The 22,717-nt window shown below is 37.0% G+C and overlaps 1 protein-coding gene across 1 annotated transcript in view; it reads left to right on the top strand.

Moving 5' to 3' along the window:
* The first annotated feature begins 4,089 nt into the window (after positions 1-4,089).
* The window catches only part of LOC107581769 (voltage-dependent T-type calcium channel subunit alpha-1H-like), a 60,841-nt gene continuing 42,213 nt past the window's right edge, over positions 4,090-22,717 (top strand). Inside the window, exons 1-7 of the mRNA XM_016267419.1 lie at positions 4,090-4,196; positions 8,320-8,453; positions 8,823-8,920; positions 15,280-15,439; positions 16,695-17,007; positions 19,994-20,086; positions 21,832-22,615. Of these exons, the coding sequence (XP_016122905.1) occupies positions 4,104-4,196; positions 8,320-8,453; positions 8,823-8,920; positions 15,280-15,439; positions 16,695-17,007; positions 19,994-20,086; positions 21,832-22,615 (1,675 nt within the window). The 5' untranslated portion in view covers positions 4,090-4,103. The remainder of the gene's footprint in view (positions 4,197-8,319; positions 8,454-8,822; positions 8,921-15,279; positions 15,440-16,694; positions 17,008-19,993; positions 20,087-21,831; positions 22,616-22,717) is intronic.

Genomic DNA, 22,717 nt, shown 5'->3' with positions numbered 1-22,717 from the left:
GGTTTCAATCAGGGCGGTAGCTGCGGCTTCCACAGAAAAACGATGCTAAAGGTTTGTTCTAACACACAGACACATTTTGTAACGCAGCCATATGGCAGATGTTCACAAGAGAGCATGATAAAGGAGCCAGTCTGCCGTGGCTGTGTCCCACTTAGTTGGCAGGATGAGTACTTCCAAGGACAGACAATCTCTTGCACAAACACTGTTCCATCTAGCCATCAAAGTTGCGCCTGTGATGTTGCAGAAAGCCCAGTAAATTACTACCGTAAGCCCCATTACTAGAGCGGATCTGAAAACAATAACTGGAGGTCTTCAGGTGAAAAAACACTCAGACGAGGCAAGTTTTCTGTGTTGTTGCTGTATAGAGAGCAAGTAAAATTAATGTAATGCCCCGTTCACAGTGATAGCAGTTTTATCACTGCAGGTCACCAGGTCGCTGTATTGTTGGTCGCTAGTAGGCGTTCATGCTGCTGGATGCCCTAATACCCATAGGTTTTGAAAGATTATCACATAGGAGATCTGTTGATGGTCAAATAAAAAATAAGATCCGTTTTGACAAGGAATCAGTTTTTGCTGCTAAAATTCAGGGAAAGTGTTTGTACAGTATATGGCAGTGAGTAATGCATCATATCATGAACAAGATGAACGATTATCAATAAATGAATCAGACTCACTTAGAATGCAATCATATTGCTGTATGTGGGCAGAGACCAATCATATAGAAGAGTGTAATCACTCAAAATAACATTATGTAAATTGCTAAAATGAACCTTTACCAGAAACACACATTTGTTATTTCTCTACAAGGATAAATGGACCAGAATTATTGATGAGTTATCTTGCACTACACAGGTTTTTGTCAGATGAGATGCACTCTAGTATAAGAATGCAATACAGTTTTTGGTCACACTTTATTTTAAGCTTCAATTATCACTATAAACAAACTATTAACAATGACTTTTGCCTCCATAAACTCTTTATTACTGCCTATTAATAGTTAGTAAGGTAGTTGTTAAGTTTAGGTATCAGGTAGGATATGTGCTTTATAAGTACTAATAATCAGTCAATATGTTAATAATAGGCATGCTAATAAGCAACTAGTTAATAGTGAGAATTGGTCCCTATACTAAATTGTTGCCCAGTTTTATTTAAAGAATTTCATTCTTTAAATCAGCAAGGACACTTTAAATTGATCAAAATTGACACTAAAGACTTTTACATCTATTTCAAATAAACTCTTTTCTAAACTTTTTATTCACCAAATAATCCAGAAAAAAGTATGTTTCCACAAATAATATTAAGCTGCAACTGTTTTCAACACTGATAATAAGAAGAATTAAAAAAAAAAACCCATCAAATCAGCATATTAGAATGATTTCTGAAGAATTGTGACACTAAAGACCACTATAAACAAACTATTAACAATGACTTTTGCCTCCATAAACTCTTTATTACTGCCTATTAATAGTTAGTAAGGTAGTTGTTAAGTTTAGGTATCAGGTAGGATATGTGCTTTATAAGTACTAATAATCAGTCAATATGTTAATAATAGGCATGCTAATAAGCAACTAGTTAATAGGGAGAATTGGTCCCTATACTAAATTGTTGCCCAGTTTTATTTAAAGAATTTCATTCTTTAAATCAGCAAGGACACTTTAAATTGATCAAAATTGACACTAAAGACTTTTACATCTATTTCAAATAAACTCTTTTCTAAACTTTTTATTCACCAAATAATCCAGAAAAAAAGTATGTTTCCACAAATAATATTAAGCTGCAACTGTTTTCAACACTGATAATAAGAAGAATTAAAAAAAAAAAAACATCAAATCAGCATATTAGAATGATTTCTGAAGAATTGTGACACTAAAGACTAAAGTGCTGAAAATTCAACTTTGCCATCACAGGAATAAATTGCATTTAAAATATTTCCAAATAGAAAACATTTTAGCATGTTATTTTAAATTATATTTCACAATATTGCATTTTTTAATGTATTTTTGATCAAATAAATGCAACACTGGTGATCACAACAGACTTAAATATAAGTCAATGTAGTAAAATAGAAGAATGTTGGAATATTGAAGGAGTAGGTTGATGAAAGGAAAACAATCTTTTCAGTCTTTACAATGGTTGGGGTTTCCATGACATTTTGCCTCCTCCCTTGAGTTGGCTCGACTGGTGGTTGGAAAAATCTTATTTTAGTAGTAATGCATTTCCTTTTAAAGGGATGGATAGACCGTAGAGCTGGAAAACTGGCTAGTTCCTTTCATGAGAATAGACCATTATTTATAAAGTGACAGATTATCAATTTAAGCCGCTCAGACTGTAGACCGTAAGTGGGAACTGTAGCGTGTCTTTCACCATGAGTTACCCTAACTGCTCTGTGTGCCCTTCAGGTCTCTTAACCTCTGACATAACTTATTAAAGTCTGCTCCATTTCCCGCCTTTCCCTGGAGAGCGTAAACATCTTTGAGCAAGTCAGAAAGGCCTGTGAAGTGGGATTTGGGACCTGGATCAGCTTGGAAGCATGACTGAGACTTGATCTTCGGTCCAGCATCTAAGAAACACTAATCAAAGCATTCCACAACCTGATTTATCACGGCCCCCAGGGTGGCCACTGTCCATCTTGGGAAATCATGTCTAAGCCTAATTTTCTCCATTGTGTGCCATCTGAATAGAAAATCTTCAAAGAGTGTTTTTAGAGATTTAGAGTGTTTTTTTCCCCTTCTGTTCTTTCTTCTTTACTCCTTTTCTTTTGTTTGTGGAGCTCCGACAGAGGCTTGATGACTTAAAAATCCTCAGGGTTCGTCATCAGCACCTGATTTCAGTCACCGCTCCATTGTGAGGGAATACAACGTTACGACGCCCACAATCCAAACCTCTGTGATAGCTTATGGAAATGAGCGTTATTCAGATTTCTCATTTGTGTGTCGCATAGCAAGTGCCCATCATTTACCCCATCTAGATGAGCAGACCTGCATAAAACATGAGTTGTGAAGCCCTTGGTGTAACAAGGCTGTCATTTCAACCCTAAGAAAGCTGATCGTCTTCTTGGAGGGTTTAAGCTCAGATTTTTTAAAGATTGTGTACGAGTCGGGCCAGATGATTAGAAATGATCTCGAGAACATGGCATCCGCAAGGGTTTGTGGGTGTTGTTGGTGCTGATTTGTGGTGTGCGTGATGTGTGACGGCCGCTGGTCATGATGGACACTTTGGTCGTGATCTTCAATGTAACGGACAGCGCCGACGGAGGTGCTAATGGGTCATGCTTGGTGACAGCGGCAGCAGCCGCTTGTTTCGGCCTCGCCGCTGACAGCTCTTATGCCATCTGACATCTCAGACAGCGCTGGAACCAATAGTCATGCAGCTGAAACAGACATAACCCTGTTCCTGTTTTACTCTCTAAATATTTCAGCAGTTAAGCAGTGAGAAGAACATTTTATGCCTGCTTGGATGCTTGACCTGGCTGCTATGACTGTATAGTTTATTGATGTCTTAAAGGGATAGTTCACCCAAAAATGAAAATTAGCCCATTATTTACTCACCCTCAATCCATCCTAGACTTCCTTCTTTCAGATGAATCCAGCCGGAGTTATATTGAAAATTGTCTTTGGCAGTCAGCGGGTGTTGGAGTTCATCAGTCCAAAATGAGTGCCTGTGGTTTGTTAAACTTTTAAGACACCTCCAGACCTTTAACAACTTTGTGTAGCTTATTTTCATTTACTTTTACCTCTGTGTTTGTGTTTTGGCCTTGAGGAAACCAAACAACTCAAATTAAAAGAGAAAAAACATAAAACTTAATTTATTTCATCTGTGAATAATAGGCTTTGCACTTCTTAATCGTATTTTAGAAGTTTAATTCAAATTCAGTCAGAAGGAAGGAATGTTTTGCAATAATGTCCTTGGATTTTTTAGTTTGCTCCGGATTGTTAAACTCATTTGCTCTGAGCAAAGTATAAGGGATCAACAAAATCAATATTATGTATCTTTATGTTTTGTGGAGCAACAGTGCTTTGCAATTGACAGAACACAATCCAGCAACAATGAATCTCTGTGATATATTCCCTTGACTCTTGTGCACATGGTTTGAGCATGTGAGCATGCTGGTGATTCTGCTGAACTGTGTGACTCTGGGCATGTTCCATCCATGTGAGGACCTCAAGTGCCAGTCTGAGTGGTGTGTCGTCCTACAGGTAAGTCTCTCTCCATTATGCAAACGAGAGAAAGCTTGTAATGTGATTATGTTTTTTCAAACGTCATTCCAAGATACAGTATTCCATAAAAGCATTTGGACACTTAAAACCGCAGGTATTTCATTGCATTAAATAACATAAAACCATCAAATGCTGCTAGAGCTTTTCTCAGTACTAACTTCACGTCTCTGATGCATTACTTCAAAACAAACTAGTTTCAAGGTGATTTTTTTGTGAATTTATGAAGACGAAGCAGGTGTACTTGCAGAATACTAGGCATGCTTCATCACATGTTCCACTATGCTCCACGTTTCTTTTTTATCATTTGAAACCTAATGGCATTCATGCATTTTAAGAGTGGATCACGGTTGTTATAGTTAAGTAAAACTGATTCTAAAACCATTAAAAACATTGTCGTTACTAGAAATAAATTAAATATTAACTGAAGTAAAAGAAAATATTAAAAAGAAAATATATAGATGTAAAAAAAGAAAGAATAAAAAACAGCTAAATTACTTTAAGATTAAAATGGAAACTATTAAAGTAATTAATTAAATCATTATTTAAAATTAATTTAAAATATTAATAGTATCTCAATAAAAATAAAATAAAACTGGTGTGGATTTGATCTCCAAGTACTTTTTTGGGGCCTCTGTACATCAGAATTCATATCATCTCCATTGGTCCTAAAATTATTCCTTAGCCTTTATTTTATTTGCTTATTTTATTATTTTTGTGTCCAATATCTGTTTTTAGGACTGTCTCAGCACAGAGTTGGCTTTTCGCCCATGCTTTGTGGCACACACTGGTTTAGGGGTCACTGGAACCTTTGCCAGATATCAGAGACTGAGGCATTTTTCTGTAGTTTTGTAATTCTCTGTAATCCTGCCCACGCTCCCACCAAAGTGAGCTGGGTTTATATATGGTACTGTGGGAAATTTTTATGTCCAGAAGAGCCTGACATCAGCATCAGCAGGATTTAGGAGATCGGGTCGGCTGAGGCCAGAGCTGAAAATACTACACAAAATGAATCATAGCTGATCTTCTCACTCTCTCCCTGTAAACTGCTCAAATGGTGCCCAAATTTATATACGCACATTTAAAGTTCTCTGCCCATTTTTCATTTTTCCAGTGCCAGGAACAGGAATCTGTACAGAGCCCATAAAAGGGCATAGTGATGGGGGGAAAAAAGAGAAGGGAAGAAAAATTATACTTCAATGCTTTTGCATTCTCTCAAAATTTTGCATTCACCCAAAAAACTTTGCATTCACCTGAAAAACTTTTGTGATGAAAATAATATGAGGTGGGAGGAAAATCTATATTTCAATGCTTTTGTGCGTGATCTCAAGGTTTCTCAGGGTAAATGTAATACTTTTGTCAAAAAAATTGGTCACATTTTAGTTTGGGGACCAATTCTCACTGTTAGCTACGACTTTTGCCCCAATAAACTCCTAATTTGCTGCTTATTAATAGTTAGTCAGGTAGTTGTTAAATTTAGGTATGGACAGAGCCATGGAAAGAGAGAGTTGCGTCAACAGAAGTCCAAAACGCTCGATCGTCACGTGATTCACGTAGACCTCAAATAGTTCCAGGAAGTTCATAGCGGGCAATTGAAATACATTGAGTTGGAGAGACAGAACTGTGATTTTTGGTAATTAGTAGACAATAAAATAATTTATTTACATTATTTATAAAAGAATGTTTACATGTATACGTAGTATATATATGTAGTTATATCAGTGTTGTTTTTAAAAGATAAAATCCGCTAATATTTGAGGATTAATGTGGTCAGCTATCCTTACCTGCCTTGTTAACATATTTTAGGCTGAAGTTACCGTGATAAAAGTCCGTGTTTGCTATATAAACGACATCGTGGTCTTCTGCCAAGGTAACTTCAGCCTCTCTATATAAATATTATAATACAAATTATATGTGTGTGTGTATGTGTGTGTGTTTGTGTTTGTTCTTACAACTTGCTTGTTCAATCACAAATATACCTGTTCATTGTCGTTTTACTAATCTCATGGTAACTGTTAAGTTTGTTGTCTTAGAAAATTCGTTCCAAATAAATGAAGATATTTTATTAAGGGAAAACTAATCTTGTTCAATGCTCCATCACATTGCAGTCCTGTGGCATCTGCTCCTTCAACACAGTGCTTCTTTAGTAGCTAAGACGTTTAAGTATAAAATACAGTAATAATGTACAGGTTTACTGTAATTACTTCTATAATATAGTAGTGGTATATAATCCATTTTTGCACATTTAGCCTAGCATGATTCTGAAATGAAAAATGCTCACCTACATTAAACTTTTCATTTTTATTTTGTTCCATCTGCATCCTTTGCAATATATCTAAGTCTATTTAATAACTCCCCACCAACAAAATCACTTTTAAATTACACAACGATGGATGAAACTGCATGAAGAGAATTAATAACATCCCGTAAATCTACTAATTAAGTGAGGAATAATCTAATAATCATCTGTTTTAATGCACAGGGTAATTTGATTAGCTGTGCTGATAATATACTATTTTGTTCTATAAATGTCTTACCTTTTAAAAGTTCATCACAGCGGTCTCTTCTGCTGCGTCTCTACGGCGCTGATAGTATCAGCGCTAACTTCTGGGAACTATTGAGCGGCTCCACGATCCGCCATTGCTGTAAAAAACTGTTTACAGTTTTTACAATTGTCACAACTCTCTCTCTCTCTACAGCTCTGGGTATGGATACTTCTGCAAAAGAGTGCAATGTTTTCCGAGGGAATTAGTCGAAAAGCAGTACTTTTGAGAGAGAACACTAACATTTTGCAAGAAAATGCCAATTTTTTTTTAGGGGAAAGCTAATTTTTTTCTAAGAAAAATCTAGGTTTTTGGGGAAAAAGTTATTTTGCGATAGAGAACGAAAGATTTGTGAGCGAAAGCAGCATTTATTGAGGGAATCAAATGCAAAAGCATATATACAGTGTTGGGGAGTAACTAGTTACATGTAACGGAATTTACGTAATTTAATTACAAAATAAATGTAACTGTAACAGTTGCTGAGAAAAAAATGTGTAATTAAATTACACTTATGGAAATGTTAACGATTCCAAAGGGGGTTACATCTGAATATTTTCACACACATATGGATTTGATTGATTTATTTCCCAAATTGCATTGACTGCTCTAAAATATGAGACACCAATGTTTCAGGACACAGAATAGAACACATGCTTATTTAATAACTGTTTTTCTTCCTATTTTGGTTTATGTATATGCTTTATTTTTTAAGATTAACTGTTTTTTTTCCCAAGGCATTGTTAGATGCCAGTGTTTCCTGTCATAGATATGCAAAGATTTGATTTCAAAAACAGTATCATAGCTATTAAATTATTTCTTGTTATGATTTTAAATCTGTATTTAACCTCAGAACAATCTCAAAGTAAAAAGAGGTGCTGAAGTCTGATTTTGTGGTGGCTGTGCCAAGATTATTATAATCTTAATGATGAAGGATTCTGAAAGTCTGACAGTAATCAGTGTTGAGTACTACTGTAAGGATTATCCTGCCTGGGTTAAATGTTTCAAAATGATAAACAGTTGAAAACATCCGTTAGAAATTTAGAAAAGTAATCAAAATGTAATCTGTTACATTACTTTAATAAAGTAGTTGAAGTAGTTACACTACTTCTTACATTTTAAATAGGGTAACTTGTAATCTGTTACCTATTACATTTCCAAAGTAACCTTCACAACACTGTTGATATATAATTGTTTAAATGTAGTAAAATGTCTGCCCTACTATGTCACAGCAAAATCCCCAGAGTTAAATCAACTCTGCTCAGAGTACATATTGTCCCAATCTACAGAGTGTTAAAGTAACACTGAAGCAGAGTTACCACTGTTGAGGATTTTATGATACGTTTTCATGTCTAAAAGCCTGAGCAGTAGTTGTTCATTCTCAACATTGTTAACAGCGGGTTTTCTTTAATAATGCTCACTCATCAATTAATTAATTGCTTAATTATCCCATTAACTTTAACTCGGCTTCAGTGTTACTTTAACACTTTGTAGATTGGGACAATATGTACTCTGAGCAGAGTTGATTTAACTCTGGGGATTTTGCTGTGTAATTGTGTCCACAGGTGTTTGATGACTGCATCTTCGCCTTCTTTGCCGTGGAGATGGTCATCAAAATGATAGCCCTGGGGATTTTTGGATCAAAGTGTTACCTTGGTGACACATGGAACCGCCTGGACTTCTTCATTGTCATGGCAGGGTGAGGAATCCCACCTTTTTTCTCACTTGTCACTCATGCATTCAACCATTATCACCACGGTAAAGCTGGTCAAGAGGGACCCACCACTCGATTTACAGGCCATCAGTTGGGAAATAGAATTACTGATAGATTTAGATTGGAAAAATAGATTTCCCAGCGCTCTGATTCATTTACCATTTAAAAAAACATTGCCCTTGTTGTTTAAAATGACCTTTAAATTGACAAGAGTGATGAATGCATGAAGACTTCTCTTTTAAAACCTCTTTTCTTTCATTATCCTCATGTAAGATCGACAGAAAGAAAGGTTATGGAGATTGACCTTTAGTGTCTGACGCTTGCAGTATGTTTCCTCTGCTCTGCTTTCTTCAGGATGATGGAGTATTCACTGGACGGTCATAACGCCAGCCTGTCAGCCATCCGGACTGTGCGAGTGCTCAGGCCCCTGCGAGCCATCAACAGAGTGCCTAGTAAGTGTCTATCATGCTGGGAAATCCAGATAAAATAGGGTATTTATGGCGATTAATTGGTTTGAGATGGTTTATGCGCTTTAAGCTTCTGGTGGTGTTCGGGTCATTTTGACCCAGAGAGGATTTTCTTTTTCCAAAAAATAATGTTATCACACTGGGCTAAAACTTGGCTAAAACTGACCTTGTTCACACAGGGTATGACAACTTCCCAATTTTTTTTCCACCTTGTTACACTTGTGGTGTTCACAGTCAAAAATGACCTGCCTTCAAAAAAAGTTGATAAAATTCTCATGATGCTATATTATCACCAAATATTGGATTCAATCTGGCAGCTTATTTGTTTTTTCAATTATGACAGGTTTTGTATTTCTTTTTGGAACTGATTGATCATAGGCCTCATTGATCTAAAAAAAAATAGCACTGTTTATCGCACAATTGTCCTTTAATGTTTAAACATGAAGTTTATTTTGAAATGCTTTTATCTTGTGAAAAATGGAACAAAGCCACACTTCCCGGTCAAAAATGGCTGGCCTGTAAAAATTAGCTTTTTTTAAAAGGCCGGTCATTTTTGACCAGGAAAAACAAAAGTGCTATAGGGTTTTCAACATAGCACAAGGGTTAAACATATTTATCAACCAGGTTAAAGGGGTCATGAACTGAGAAATCAAAATTCCCTTGATCTTTTGACATATAGGAGGTCATTGTGCTATAATAATTCCTTACATTTATATAGCGCTTTTCTGGACACTCAAAGCGCTTTACATAGAAGGGGGGAATCTCCTCAACCATAAACTATAAAAACTTTCTGTAAGTTTCAGAACTCAGAACGTTCTCGTTAGTCTAAATACAACTTATATTGAAGCCATGAAGATCAATAAATCAAAATTCCCTTGATCTTTTGACATATAGGAGGTCATTGTGCTATAATAATTCCTTACATTTATATAGCGCTTTTCTGGACACTCAAAGCGCTTTACATAGAAGGGGGGAATCTCCTCAACCATAAACTATAAAAACTTTCTGTAAGTTTCAGAACTCAGAACGTTCTCGTTAGTCTAAATACAACTTATATTGAAGCCAATCTGCCAAAACGACAGATGAAGATCAACGCCTGATTCTAAATCACTGCCTGTTTAGCCCCGCCCACTGATTTGCGCACGACCACACATAGTAGGTAAATGACAAGAGCACAATTCAATGCAGGATTTTCAGAAAGATTGAAACTAAACGACGATGATGTGCTGACTATATTGGATCCGATGTCACGCCACACAAGTGTGAGTTACTTTTTTCATTACGTGATCACTATTGCTTTGTCTCTTCTTACAGATTGTTTGATATGTACTGAGTATTTATGCATTTTTAACCTAAATCACAGCAGCCCATCTGTGAAGGATGTAGGCTGTCAAACATACACAACTGTTAGCCAATCATAGCAGTGGCGTTTACTTCTGAGTCTACAATCCGCCACACCTATTCAAGCAGAGCGTTCTGGGGGTGGGGGGTCAAAAACAGGACAGAAAATAGCCTATTACTTTTAAATTAAGATGTGTTTGATGTAGAAATCCTGATAACATTATAAGCGGACCTCAGAGAACAGTACAAAATAAAAAACAAAGGCAGTTCATGACCCCTTTAAGTCAACTATGTCACGTAGGCTAAGCTGCTTGGGATCCATTGAATAGTCTTACGATTAGTCACATGGCATTTACCGTTCAGTCGATTGGCTTAAAATGTGGCATAATTCAAATCGTACATTTCCAGGAAAATATTTTTCTCCGCTATAAATGTTCTTGCCGGCAACAAACCAGCTACTATGTTCCAAAAATCAGCTTCAACAACCTAAAGGCTGCTATGTTTCCAGCAGGGTGATCTTTAGTAGTGGATGCTGCCTGCCACTCAAAGATGTTATTATGTGTCCTTTCATCGGTGATGAAAGGAGAAAACAGCTGCCTGATCTATGACTTGGGAAGCAGAGATCATCTCAGCCAATCACGTGATGAGCTTGTGTGCAGGAAAGACAACTTACCGAACACACTAGTCCATAAATTACCCAGCAGAACATGCCCCACAAACTGAGAGAGGCATATTTCTTCCAGTAATGAGCCTCTGTGTGGTGGACTGACAGTTATATTTGATCTCTAGATCCTTGTCTATAAGAAAAACAACGAGTTAACGTGTCCCATAAGTCAAAGGCCATATAAAGTTACCATAGTGTTCCCTCTCATTACTGTTAACAGACTTCTGCACAGACAAAGGTCTGCTCAAAAGTTTGTTCTTTTCATTCTGCATTTGATTAACAGTACAGTAAACGGTAATATTGAAAAATATTACAATTTAGAATAAATGTTTTCTATTGCAATATATTTTAAATTGTAATTTATTCCTGTGCTGGACGTTACCCCAGTCTTCAGTGTCACATGATCCTTTAGAAATAATTCTAATATGCTGATTTTGTGCTCAAGAAACACTCTTTATTATTATCAATGTTGAAAACAGTTGTCCTGCTTAATATTTTTGTGGAAATCATAGTACATTTACATTGAATAGAAAGTTCAAAAGAAAAGCATTCCCTAATATTTAAAATCTAAATGTTTTGTAAAATTATAAATGTCTTTACTGTCTCTTTTGTTCAATTTAATGAATTTTGCTGAATCAAAGTGCTAATTTCTTGAAAACATACACAGTATACGTACATAGATTTGTAAATGTAGATGTAGGTAGTGTACGTATATAGAAGTGCATGTAGTGAATTTCCCATTTGTTTTGTAAGCATTTTTGGAGAGCAAACATTTTAGTGCACTTGAATTTCGACAGCCATAGAAATGGCAGATTCCCTGGTTAGTGCACTTACTACTAAAGATGGATTGAGACACACCTCTGGAATGAGTTGGAGATTTAAAGTATGAGTAATTCTGCTCCACCACATCAGCTTTAATGACTCTGCTGTTGCCTAGATGTAGGACGAGATACCGTGATTTATTTGTCTCGGTGGAGTGTTTGCCGCCAGCAGAAGTGCTTTTAGTATGGAATGATATTACGATTCTCTGGAGTAAATTGTGGATGTTAGTTGGAGTGTATGTGTGCGTCTATGTTATTTTGTTATTGCCGACATGCTATTTCACACCTAAAGCTGTAATTCAAATACCAAGCTAGAAATTTTTGCTAGAGTGATTCTCTATCTGTTTACACAAGAGCGAGTTAGCATGTTCATCCACTTCCACTATGTGACCACACGTATCTCTAGGGGGTTCATTAAAGTGTCCAAGCGACGCCGTGGCTCCACACTGTCTTTGGTGGAAGGGATGCAGGCCATCGAGGGGATATCCACACTCAGACAGGCCCATTTAAGGCCTCTTCTCTCCATATCATACACTTTAATTACATCAGCCGCACACACCCACCTCAAGCACATTAGTCACTCGGATCACCGGATGCACCGGACTCCTCTCTGGGAGCACTTCTCACGTTGATGTTTGCCGATGTTTTCATGCTTTTTCAGCGAGTGTCTTTGTGCTGTTTTTCACCATTGTTATGTCATCTCAAGAAAGTAAAGTGATAGACAGGACTGATTCATCTGAAATAAGTATGAGTATCTGTAGGTAACAAGGCATTCATTCCGCTTGAGATAGGCTGAACGCTGATGCTCTCGGGATTATCCATTCTGACAGTTTTAGTGTGTCACTGAACACAGTTCACACCGGTCTGTCTTGATCACTGGGCCATGTGACAGTGACACTGCTGATTTAATTATACATCCATGACTGTTCTTTTGCTCTTTGGTTTGTTTTCTAGGACTGTCAATTGATTAAAATGTTTTTGTGATGCATTTCACGTAATCTCACAAAAATGCACAGCGATTTTATAGCAGATTCTGTTTTCCTCAAACTGATTAAAAACAGGAAATGCAAACACTGAATTCAATCAAAATCTGTATAGCTTTTAAATAATAAAATAACTTTATGGACTCCCCGCACCCTGTCACATGCTTTATAGAATTTTGAAAAATTCTTTCCTGCTGTCCTCTACCAACATAGGCTCATTGGAAAGCATGCTTCTACCTACATTTTTGCTAAGTTTCCAGCTGAAACAAACAATCGTAGCAATAAAACACCAACAACATGTATTTCTTTTCACACAAATTATTACAAGGGCAGATGAAAAATGAATGAAGACTTATTTCCTGGCACAATGCTCTGTTGTGACCTCAAAACACTTTATTTTATAGTGCATAATTTGTAAACTGATACATTGATGTAGTAAACTTGCTCGTTAGCCCACCTGGTACAGCGTTACACTTGCATTGTGGTGAATTCAGGTAAAAGTCCTGTGAAACATGAGTCATGACACTTGATAAAAGAGCTCAAATACTTGTAGAAGCAAACAAAAATGTCCTGGTTGTGTTTTATCTCACTTTTGCTTTTGTAAACAATACCGGTTTAGGGTAGGTTTAGTGTACATTATTACGTTATTTTCAAACATGATAAAGCACTAACCTTTTATATTATAACCTTTTATTCGGATAATTCATTTCAGAACTGCCATAATATGCTCAGCAAACAACAATGCCAGATTGATGTTTATCCCTTAGAAAAACTGTGTTTTAGCAGTGCTAACGAGATTTTTTGAAAGTTTCGCAAAGCGTTTAAGAAGCAACGAAATATAATTTTGCACAAATGTTGCCACAGGCACATTTTTACAGTAAGCCTTGGTTGCCTATTAATGATGGTCTTCTCATTAATATTTGTCCAAATGACATTTCACTTCTACAGACGGGAATATTTTTTTGACATTTCACATTGACAATATACTGTATACAATAAGTGAGACTAAATTATATCAATTCATAATATTTTTTTAATCAATATTATATAATATATTCTAACATAAAAGAGTGCAAACAGTTGTTTTTAGCAATACAACTGAAAAGTATAAAGCGGTTATAGTCAGATTGAATGTGTTAACTGTTAAAAAATAACAGCATTAGACTAATTCATTGAATCACATATATTAATGTGATAACTTTGACAGCCATGTTTGTATTCTTTAGAATAGTATCATTTTTAGCTCCCTGAAAGTTCTGATGTGAGTTTATATTAGCATGTGAAATACATTCCTTAAGCTTTTCCTATTATGGTAGTTCTCAGTTGTACACTAGAACTCTGTATCCACTCAAAATGTGAGGGTTTCTTTCCTGTGCGGACCTCGCTTCCACAATGCTACTGTAGGGTGTTGTCAGGGCCTTGTGTTGTGGTTGATAAAGTGGTCTGAGTGATTGTTAGCACATTGCTATGTGGTTGCTAGGGTCTTGCTGTATGGTTGCTATGGTGTTCTGAGTGGTGGTTAGCTTTTATCAGTGGTAGTGGAAACCTGCAGTGAGGGATAATGGGAATGGGCATTTGTTCAGTAGTTTAAGTCTTATTTTTCCATTAAAGTCTGACTCAGTCAGTCCCTGTGGTCCATCAGCAGTCCATTTAAAATATGCAATTTCTGTGCTCTGTCAAGCGTTATGACAAGTGGGACCGATTTAGGTTAAAGGTGTCGTTCTACAGTATAACCTAAGATTTGCCATTTCATTATATACACTGTTAAAAGGAATATTTGTTATATTAACTTAACTTAACTTAAAATTTGCCTTAAGTAAGATTAGTTTGTCAATTTTAATTTGTTCTTTCACTAAATGCAAAATGACACATTCAGACAACAATTTAATCAAAGCAACTACAGATTTTTTGTTCAACGAATTCTCAGTTAGGAACACAATAAACTGATCTATGGTTTTGGTAGCCAGCAAAAGTATCTGAGATATAGTTTAATTTTTTTTATATTTGACTAATTTGGAGAATTCTGTTGGTCTAACATGTTTTTTTATGTAGTTTCAAGTAATTCACATTTCAGTATTTGTGAAGTGGAAAATATGTAGTTCTTTCTTTCTTTCTTTCTTTCTTGTAGTTTAGTGCTTCACTAGTAAAAAATTATGTATAAAACCATTAATGTGTCCATTTGACAGTAAGATATAATTTGATATCAAAATGGCTAAAATCAAATGTACATATTTTTTTCACAATATTTACTGAAAATTCCTTCAAAAATATTATGAAAAATGTCTATGTCAACTTGGCAGTTGGTACATTTTAATATAAATACAACACTGTTATTGGTCAACAGTTATCAGTCGAGTATGATAATCTTAAAGTATTGACTACATATATATATGATATATTAATCCATATACTTGTCTGTCAGCTATTTATACTGGTACTTTCAAAAAATGAAGCATGTTATGCAAACCCTAAAAGCAGTATGGAGTAAGCACACAACAACTAAAACGGTGTTGCATCTGTGTTTCTGTATTTCAGGTATGAGGATACTGGTGACTCTGCTTCTTGATACTCTGCCTATGTTAGGCAACGTCCTCCTGCTGTGCTTTTTTGTCTTCTTTATATTCGGCATTGTCGGGGTGCAGCTGTGGGCTGGACTTCTTAGGAATCGGTGTTTCATGCCAGATAACGTGAAAGCGTAAGTACAGTCCTCCTCTTATCTAACCGGCAGCTTTCTTCCCCTCTTCTCCTCCTTTACCCTCTCTCCGCTGGAAGCATGTCAGCGCTGCCGATATGATCTAAAGTGGCAGCCAACTGTTGCCAGAAGCAATGGCATCTCAGCTGCTGACAGTCTTGTAAACTGAACACTGCACCCTGGCATAAAATCAGTGCTGAGCATTGATCCCCGAGCACTGAAGGTACACACACCTCCAACAAAGGTATATGGGTAAAAGCTTATTAAAAGAAAAAAGCCTTGAGAGGCTTTGATGAGTGCAGACTGCAGTCGTCAAAATGAGTTGAATTATAAGTCATATATTTTGATGTAATGGGACAAATTACTGCTCTCAGAATGCATGTGTTTTGATGCTAGAGCAACAACATTTTCACCTGCCAGGTCTTATTTAGAAATATGAGCTAGTGAAATGCCCCGTTCTGAAGTGTTTTTATGAAAGTTATTTTATTGAGTATAAAATTATATTATATTATATTGACCTGGATCAGCCTTTACATACATACAGTTGATTTATTTTTTTGTGTCATTTAGCAGTACTATTTGTGACATGATATTCCCAAACTCTCTGTGGTATTTGTTTTAATAAAAATGTTTAACTCTCATGTTAACCCTATTTTGAATTTAATTTAATTTTCCTGGGGGCTCCAGGTACCCCAGTTGTGAAATTCCCCTCTAAAACATTATTCTGACCGGATTATAACCTATTAGACAGATGGATCAATGATGAGTAAGAGTTTGCATGAAACAGAAAAGGAAACATCTTTAAAAAAAACTTTTAGTTTAAAACATATTTTCTTGGTTTTGAAAAACGTTTGTACCATTTTCAAACAAAAATTGAATAACTCTAAAAATGTCATGTGGTGTAACCGTAATAAACTGTCATTTTCCTCACGTCTTGAGTACATGTGAGTGTTTACATCAATATCATTATTTAAAAAAAAAAGATTCATAGAAATTTATAGATATCCAGTTTTAGGGGAGTGGCACCACTTGACATTTTACAAGCTGCACCAGCCTTACCTTGTCATAAAAAGGGTCAAATGATCTGATATTTTAAGACACTTACCAACCTTGACACACAGTCACGGGGGGGTCCTCTCATGTAAATGACTCATGTAAAGATAAGGAAGATGCTGTCTGGTCTCTGAGCATATAATGTGTGTCTGTTTTAGTAAGTAAATGCCATATATTCCACATTGTTTTCCATGTGTTTCCACAGCCTTTATAATCTGTCACACATGAGTCCGTACTACATGAATGAAGAAGGTGAGGACAACCCCTTCATCTGCTCCTCCAATAAGGACAATGGCATGCTGCGCTGTAGTCAGGTGCCCCCCCTCAAGGAGGGTGTTGAGTGCACTTTAAATGCATCTCCACCGGGACATGCCTACTCTGGCCTGGATGGGACAGGCAACAGCAGCTGTGTTAACTGGAACCAGTATTACAGTGAGTGTAAACCCGGGGAGCTCAACCCGCACAAAGGGGCAGTGAACTTCGATAATATTGGATATGCCTGGATTGCGATATTCCAGGTAAGTTCCTCTTGGAATGTTGTTTGCAATCCAGATAATTTCCATGTCGCTGATGGTCTTTTTGTTGATCGCTGTGGGAATGGAAATGCATTAGTAAGCGTCATTGTTCTTTCGCTAAAATCAAAGGCCCTAGTTATTCCAAAGATAGATGAGGCTTTTTACAAATTTTTATTACTCGATTTTCATCTTGAAAGGACAAAGTCTTGTTAAGCACGCTCCAACCACACCAAATAATTGAATCTTCTCTGAGCAAATGTCTGCTTTAGTCATTTCTGCCCCTTGCTCAGGAGGAGCTCTGCAAAGTGATGAGATTTTTCGATGGGAATGTGATATCATATATCGCAGCCTGTGGAAATTAAATCAGAAAAGAAAAAGCTTCCCGTCGCATATTAACTCGTCTGTACTTTCAATCAATCCTCATCAGCAGAGTTGAATCACCACAGACGGACTGGTGGCACAAACCCTGTTTAAGCATATTTAATATGCGCAGTCATGCCCTTGTTGGAGGGGCGCATTGGGCCCGTCGTACGGACATACAATGAGACCTGTCCTCCTTCTGTTGGAAATGAATGTCAGTCTCATTTGTCCGATCATTACAAGTGGGTCAGTCACGTGGTGTCCCTTTTGGCTGGGTTATAATGACGGTACAGGATATGCAATTATAAAAGAGGGCCTGAAGGGTTTTCACCTGTGTCAACATAAGATCTTAATAGGACCTGGATTGTACTCATAAGATGACACCTCCGGGAGCAGGTTATTCTAAAATAATGTCTCTTCACCTAGTGGCACTTTTATGGCTAGATAGACCTTTTTTTCCTTTTTGTTCTATAGTGGTTACTATAAAATGCAAACTTTATACCATGCCATCATTTACTTTTGTCCCAGATCCAGACTTTCAGTCTTAAAAAAAGAAAATCCATTTTACAGCCTTTTAAATGTTAAAACAAAGAGTAAAAAATGTATTGTTAATCATATTTTAGGGTTTAATGATTAAACAATTATTTTGTGAAAATTGATTTATATCTTCTACACAAATTATTAGCATTAGCATATTAGCACTGATGAAGTTAATGTACTTGGTGAGAAGCATGTTTGAAATTAAATGAGACATTGTGTGTGAAGAAAATGAATTAAAATCAAGGTAAATTTCACTTCTGAGCAGAATAGTTTTGTGAATCATTTCAGATCAGGTAATTTTTTAAATTATGTTAAGAGTTTGAAAATATTAGTTAAATTGACCCTTCGCCTGGAGTTTGATTGACAGGTGATCTGACCAATCATAACGCCAAATCTGCCATTTTTGTCTGACAAACAAATCAGACAGAAGAATAGATTAATGTCGGTGGACTTGAACTTGAAAAATGGTGTATTGACGTCTTTCCACGGTTGACACAAGATACCTTCTGATGTTCATTCATGTTTATTTCACGCTATAACTAGTAAAGAGGAAGAGATGATCGGTTCACGTGCTGCTTGAACTAAGGCGCTACAGCGATCTGTCACGACACATTAAAGAGCCACAAAATGGTATTTATTGTTTGAATTTCTTACAAAATGGCAAACTTTGGGGGGCAGGTCTTTGTGAATGGTCAATTGTGTGTATTTTGGATGCATAAAGTGCTAGCTATGAAAGCTTAGCCAGGAGCTGGCCATTCTCAAAGTGTTAAAATTGTCATTTTCAATCAATTTTCCATCATAGAATGCTATAAAGCATACTGTAATGCATTATTTGAGGTGTGGTGGAAATAGCCCTGTGATGGGCATGTTCATGGCTTTCAGAAAATATGACAAAAATTACAGAGTTCTCCCGTGATGCAGGTTTGTTGGGCAGTGTTAGTGGACAAGTTAAACTAGTGAGAGTGTGTTTTAAGAGTTTATTTTCTAAAATTCCTCTTGGCCAAAAGTGCATGTAGCTGAAGAAACACCCACATAAGGAAATATTCTGGAATATTAGTGCTGTAACCAGCTGAAAACAATCCAACTCACAAGTTTTTGTTAGTCTGACCCAACTGGACTCTTAAGCAATATTTTAAAATTATGCTTGGTATGGCTGTAAAATAAATCCATAATAAATTATGTAAAAATGTGTGTCTAGCAGTAGTTGCATTTACAAAATGTAAATGTGGATAAGTTTCAAGAATCAGCTGTTTTAAAGCCAACTGTGCGGAAATCGAAAAAGAAGACTCATGTTTTTGTTTTTATGTGAAAAACAGAAATGTATCTCTTTAAATACCAAAATGTCTGTTTTCTAGAAGCAGACAATGAATCTAGTAGACAGTATAGAAAGAACTGGGGTTCAAACATGAGGTCTAATGCTAAATGATACAGCTGGATGAGAATGAAATGCTGTGCTGCAGGCGCAGAGCTTCCAAAACAAATGACTCAATGCTAACAGACTTAACCCTGCACTACTACGTTTACTGCGATCAAACTAACAATCAGACCTCTGGCATCACTCTGTGCCATGAACTGTACTCTGCTGTATTTCTGTCTGATTTATATGTCATTAGTACTTTGTGTTCACTGGAGGGTATTTATCTCCTAAAAACATTTCAAAATGAATCCCTAGATGATGTGAAGAAGTATTACAATTACAAAAGCTTTAGTGTCTAACACTTTGTGTTCAAGATACAAATTAGAGACGCCTTTGATCTGAGTGTCTAAACTAAGGTAATTGATTGAAACTTTACCTCAGGTCAAGGTGCATTAGCAGTGCTCTACATTTGAATGCGTTTAACTCGTTTATCATTTATTATTCAAAAACCTGCAGAAAAACAATATACTAAACTTGCGAGGCTTTTCATTCCCTAGACGAACTCTCAAAACTCCGTGTTTGAGCTACCAGCTATCTGCAAGGTTAGAAATGTGAGCCAGGCACCTGAGACTGCTATTCTTCTTGGCCAAGATCAAGATAATAATCATTTGGATCTTCTGTCTCGCAGCATTTTATCTTCATTTGATCTCAATTTCTCTTCTGTTTTTGCAGGTTATTACTTTGGAAGGATGGGTGGACATCATGTATTACGTTATGGATGCCCACTCCTTTTACAATTTTATATATTTTATATTGCTTATTATAGTAAGTATACTCTAATTGAAAGTATTTAATGTTTTTAGCCTGTTTCACACCGCATACATGAGTAGAGTAGAGCAGCAGCAGGCAACTGCAACATGCAGTGTAATTTCTGTGAACTTAATATCAGGGTTAGACACAATTAATTCTTTAATTCAGTTTATGGGTTTGAAACGAAGTGCTACATCCTTCAGGAATTTAAATTGGAATTACAGGAAATGGAATTTACCGAATTACAATTCAGACAGATATGGCATTCAAGGGAATAAAGTGTTCCTCAATTACAAATAGATCTGTTTGTCAGTGTGCCATATTATTTAAAATTCTGAATTGAGAATGCCTTTTAAATTACAGCTTGATTCCTGAATTGAGCAAAATATACCTAAATATACACTGCCATTTAAAAGTTTAGGGTAGGTAAGATTTAATTAATTTGAATTAATATTTGTATTCAGCAAGGATGGATTAAAGGGGTCATATGATGTTGCTAAAATGAACATTATTTTGTGTATTTGGTGTAATGAAATGTGTTTATGTAGTTTAAGGTTAAAAAAACACATTATTTTCCACATACTGTACATTATTGTTTCTCCTCTATGCCCCACCTTTCTGAAACGCGTCGATTTTTACAAAGCTCATCGGTCTGAAAAGCGAGGTGTGCTGTGATTTGCCAGCTATCCAGTGTGTTGTGATTGGCCGAATACCTCAAGCATGTGACGGAAATGTTACGCACCTTACCATACTGTGATGCCGTGTCGGAGCAACGAGACAAAAACATTAAAACCCATTATAAACGAGGCATTTGTTGCATCCAATGGGGACATAATTACGGATTATAATGACTTATACTGTCTTTTTATGCATTACATTGCATCGCGCAGCGTAAACATAAAACCATGTCTGCATTTGTGATCGGAGAAATGACAAACAACAAGTGCTACTCTACACTGCTCAAAACTCACATTTGAATCGTCAGTGGCAAATTCTTTTAATATGAAAACTTACTTACAGTCTGTGAGTCAGAACAGCCGGCATTGTAGTCTACTCTTCCAGGATCAGGAAACAGTCCTCCATAAAAAAATCTGAATATTTGGGTTGAACTGTTCTGGAACAGTGTTGTAAATACAACTTAACCACTGATTTCTACGAGCCGTTTTAGGTAGGTGTGGCTGACTCTTAACTTTTATAAAGAATATCTCCTTTGGATTTGAGACTTTAGTCTTTGCAACTTTACAGATCTTCTTTATGCACCAAGAGCTTGTAACACTCCAAAGAGAAAGTAAAAATTGAAATTGCATCATATGACCCCTTTAAATGACATTTATATTGTTGCAAAAGATTAAATTAATGCTGTTTTTTGAACCTTCTATTCATCAAAGAATCATGAAAAAATTAATGGTTTCCACAAAATATTAAGCATCACAACTGTTTTTGACATTGATAATAAAAAGAAATGTTTCTTGATTAGCAAGTCAGCACATTAGAATGATTTCTTAAGGATCGTGTGACACTTAAGACTGGAGTAATGATGCTGGAAATTCAGCTTTGCTATCACATTTTTAAATTATATTATATTTAAAAATATATTAAAATGGACATTTTAAATTGTAACAATATTTCAGAATATAACGGTAGTGTATACAGTATGCTCCAATTACATGTACAGTGTAAACCAGGCATTAAAGAGATTCTTTAAAGACTTCTTACCTTAGCTCATGATGATAAACTAAAGTGGCTTTTGTGTGTCTCAGGTGGGTTCCTTCTTCATGATCAACCTGTGCCTGGTTGTAATAGCAACCCAGTTCTCAGAAACAAAGCAGCGTGAGAACCAGCTGATGCAGGAGCAGCGAGCACGTTACCTCTCCAACGACAGCACCCTCGCCAGCTACTCTGAGCCGGGGAGCTGCTACGAGGAGATGCTCAGGTACATCAGCCACCTGTACCGCAAGGTGAAGCGCCGTGCTTCCCGCATCTACAGCGGCTGGCAGAGCAAACGCAGAAAGAAGGTGAACCCCAACAGTGGGCTGAGTGGGGGAGGAGGAGGAGGCGGCGACGGGGGGGCCAATGGTCATAGCAGGCACAGGGGTGGCGGACACTGGGTTCGCTCCATCCACAACCTCATCCAACAGCACCAACAGCAGCACTGTCACCTCAGCAATGGCAGCCCCAGTCCTGTGACCGCTACGGGGCCCGGCGAGGCTCTGGAAATGAGGTCCATCGCAACGGGGCCGCAACTGACTGTGTCCTCACAGCCAACCGCCATGCACAATCTTTCTTCCAGGACTCCGTCAGTGCACAGCATTTATCAAGGTGACTTTCAGGAGGCCCCGCAAGGGCGAACGAGCACCGTGGTGGGTGTGCCGGCACTCGGGCGACTAAACAGCGGGATGAATTATCCGACCATCTTGCCCTCCCTCATTTGCAGCTATACAGGCAGCAGTTCTGCAGGGAAAGGAAGGAGGGGGTCGGATGCAAATACAGGATGTGATGCGATTGATCCCTTTGAGAAGCTGCACCAGCTCATGGGGGAACATAGTGAGTTTTTCATAGCCATTGTTTCCACTTCATATCAGGTCCAGTTGTAGTCACCTCACATAGCCTGTTTCAGGATAATGAAAGGCGTTCTGAGAAGTGATT

The sequence above is a fragment of the Sinocyclocheilus grahami genome, unplaced genomic scaffold (genome assembly GCF_001515645.1).
Source record: "Sinocyclocheilus grahami isolate Dianchi unplaced genomic scaffold, SAMN03320097.WGS_v1.1 scaffold37.1, whole genome shotgun sequence".
Lineage (NCBI taxonomy): Eukaryota > Metazoa > Chordata > Actinopteri > Cypriniformes > Cyprinidae > Sinocyclocheilus > Sinocyclocheilus grahami.
Note: the sequence above shows the minus strand (reverse complement) of the source record. Positions and strands in the feature narration are given on the sequence as shown.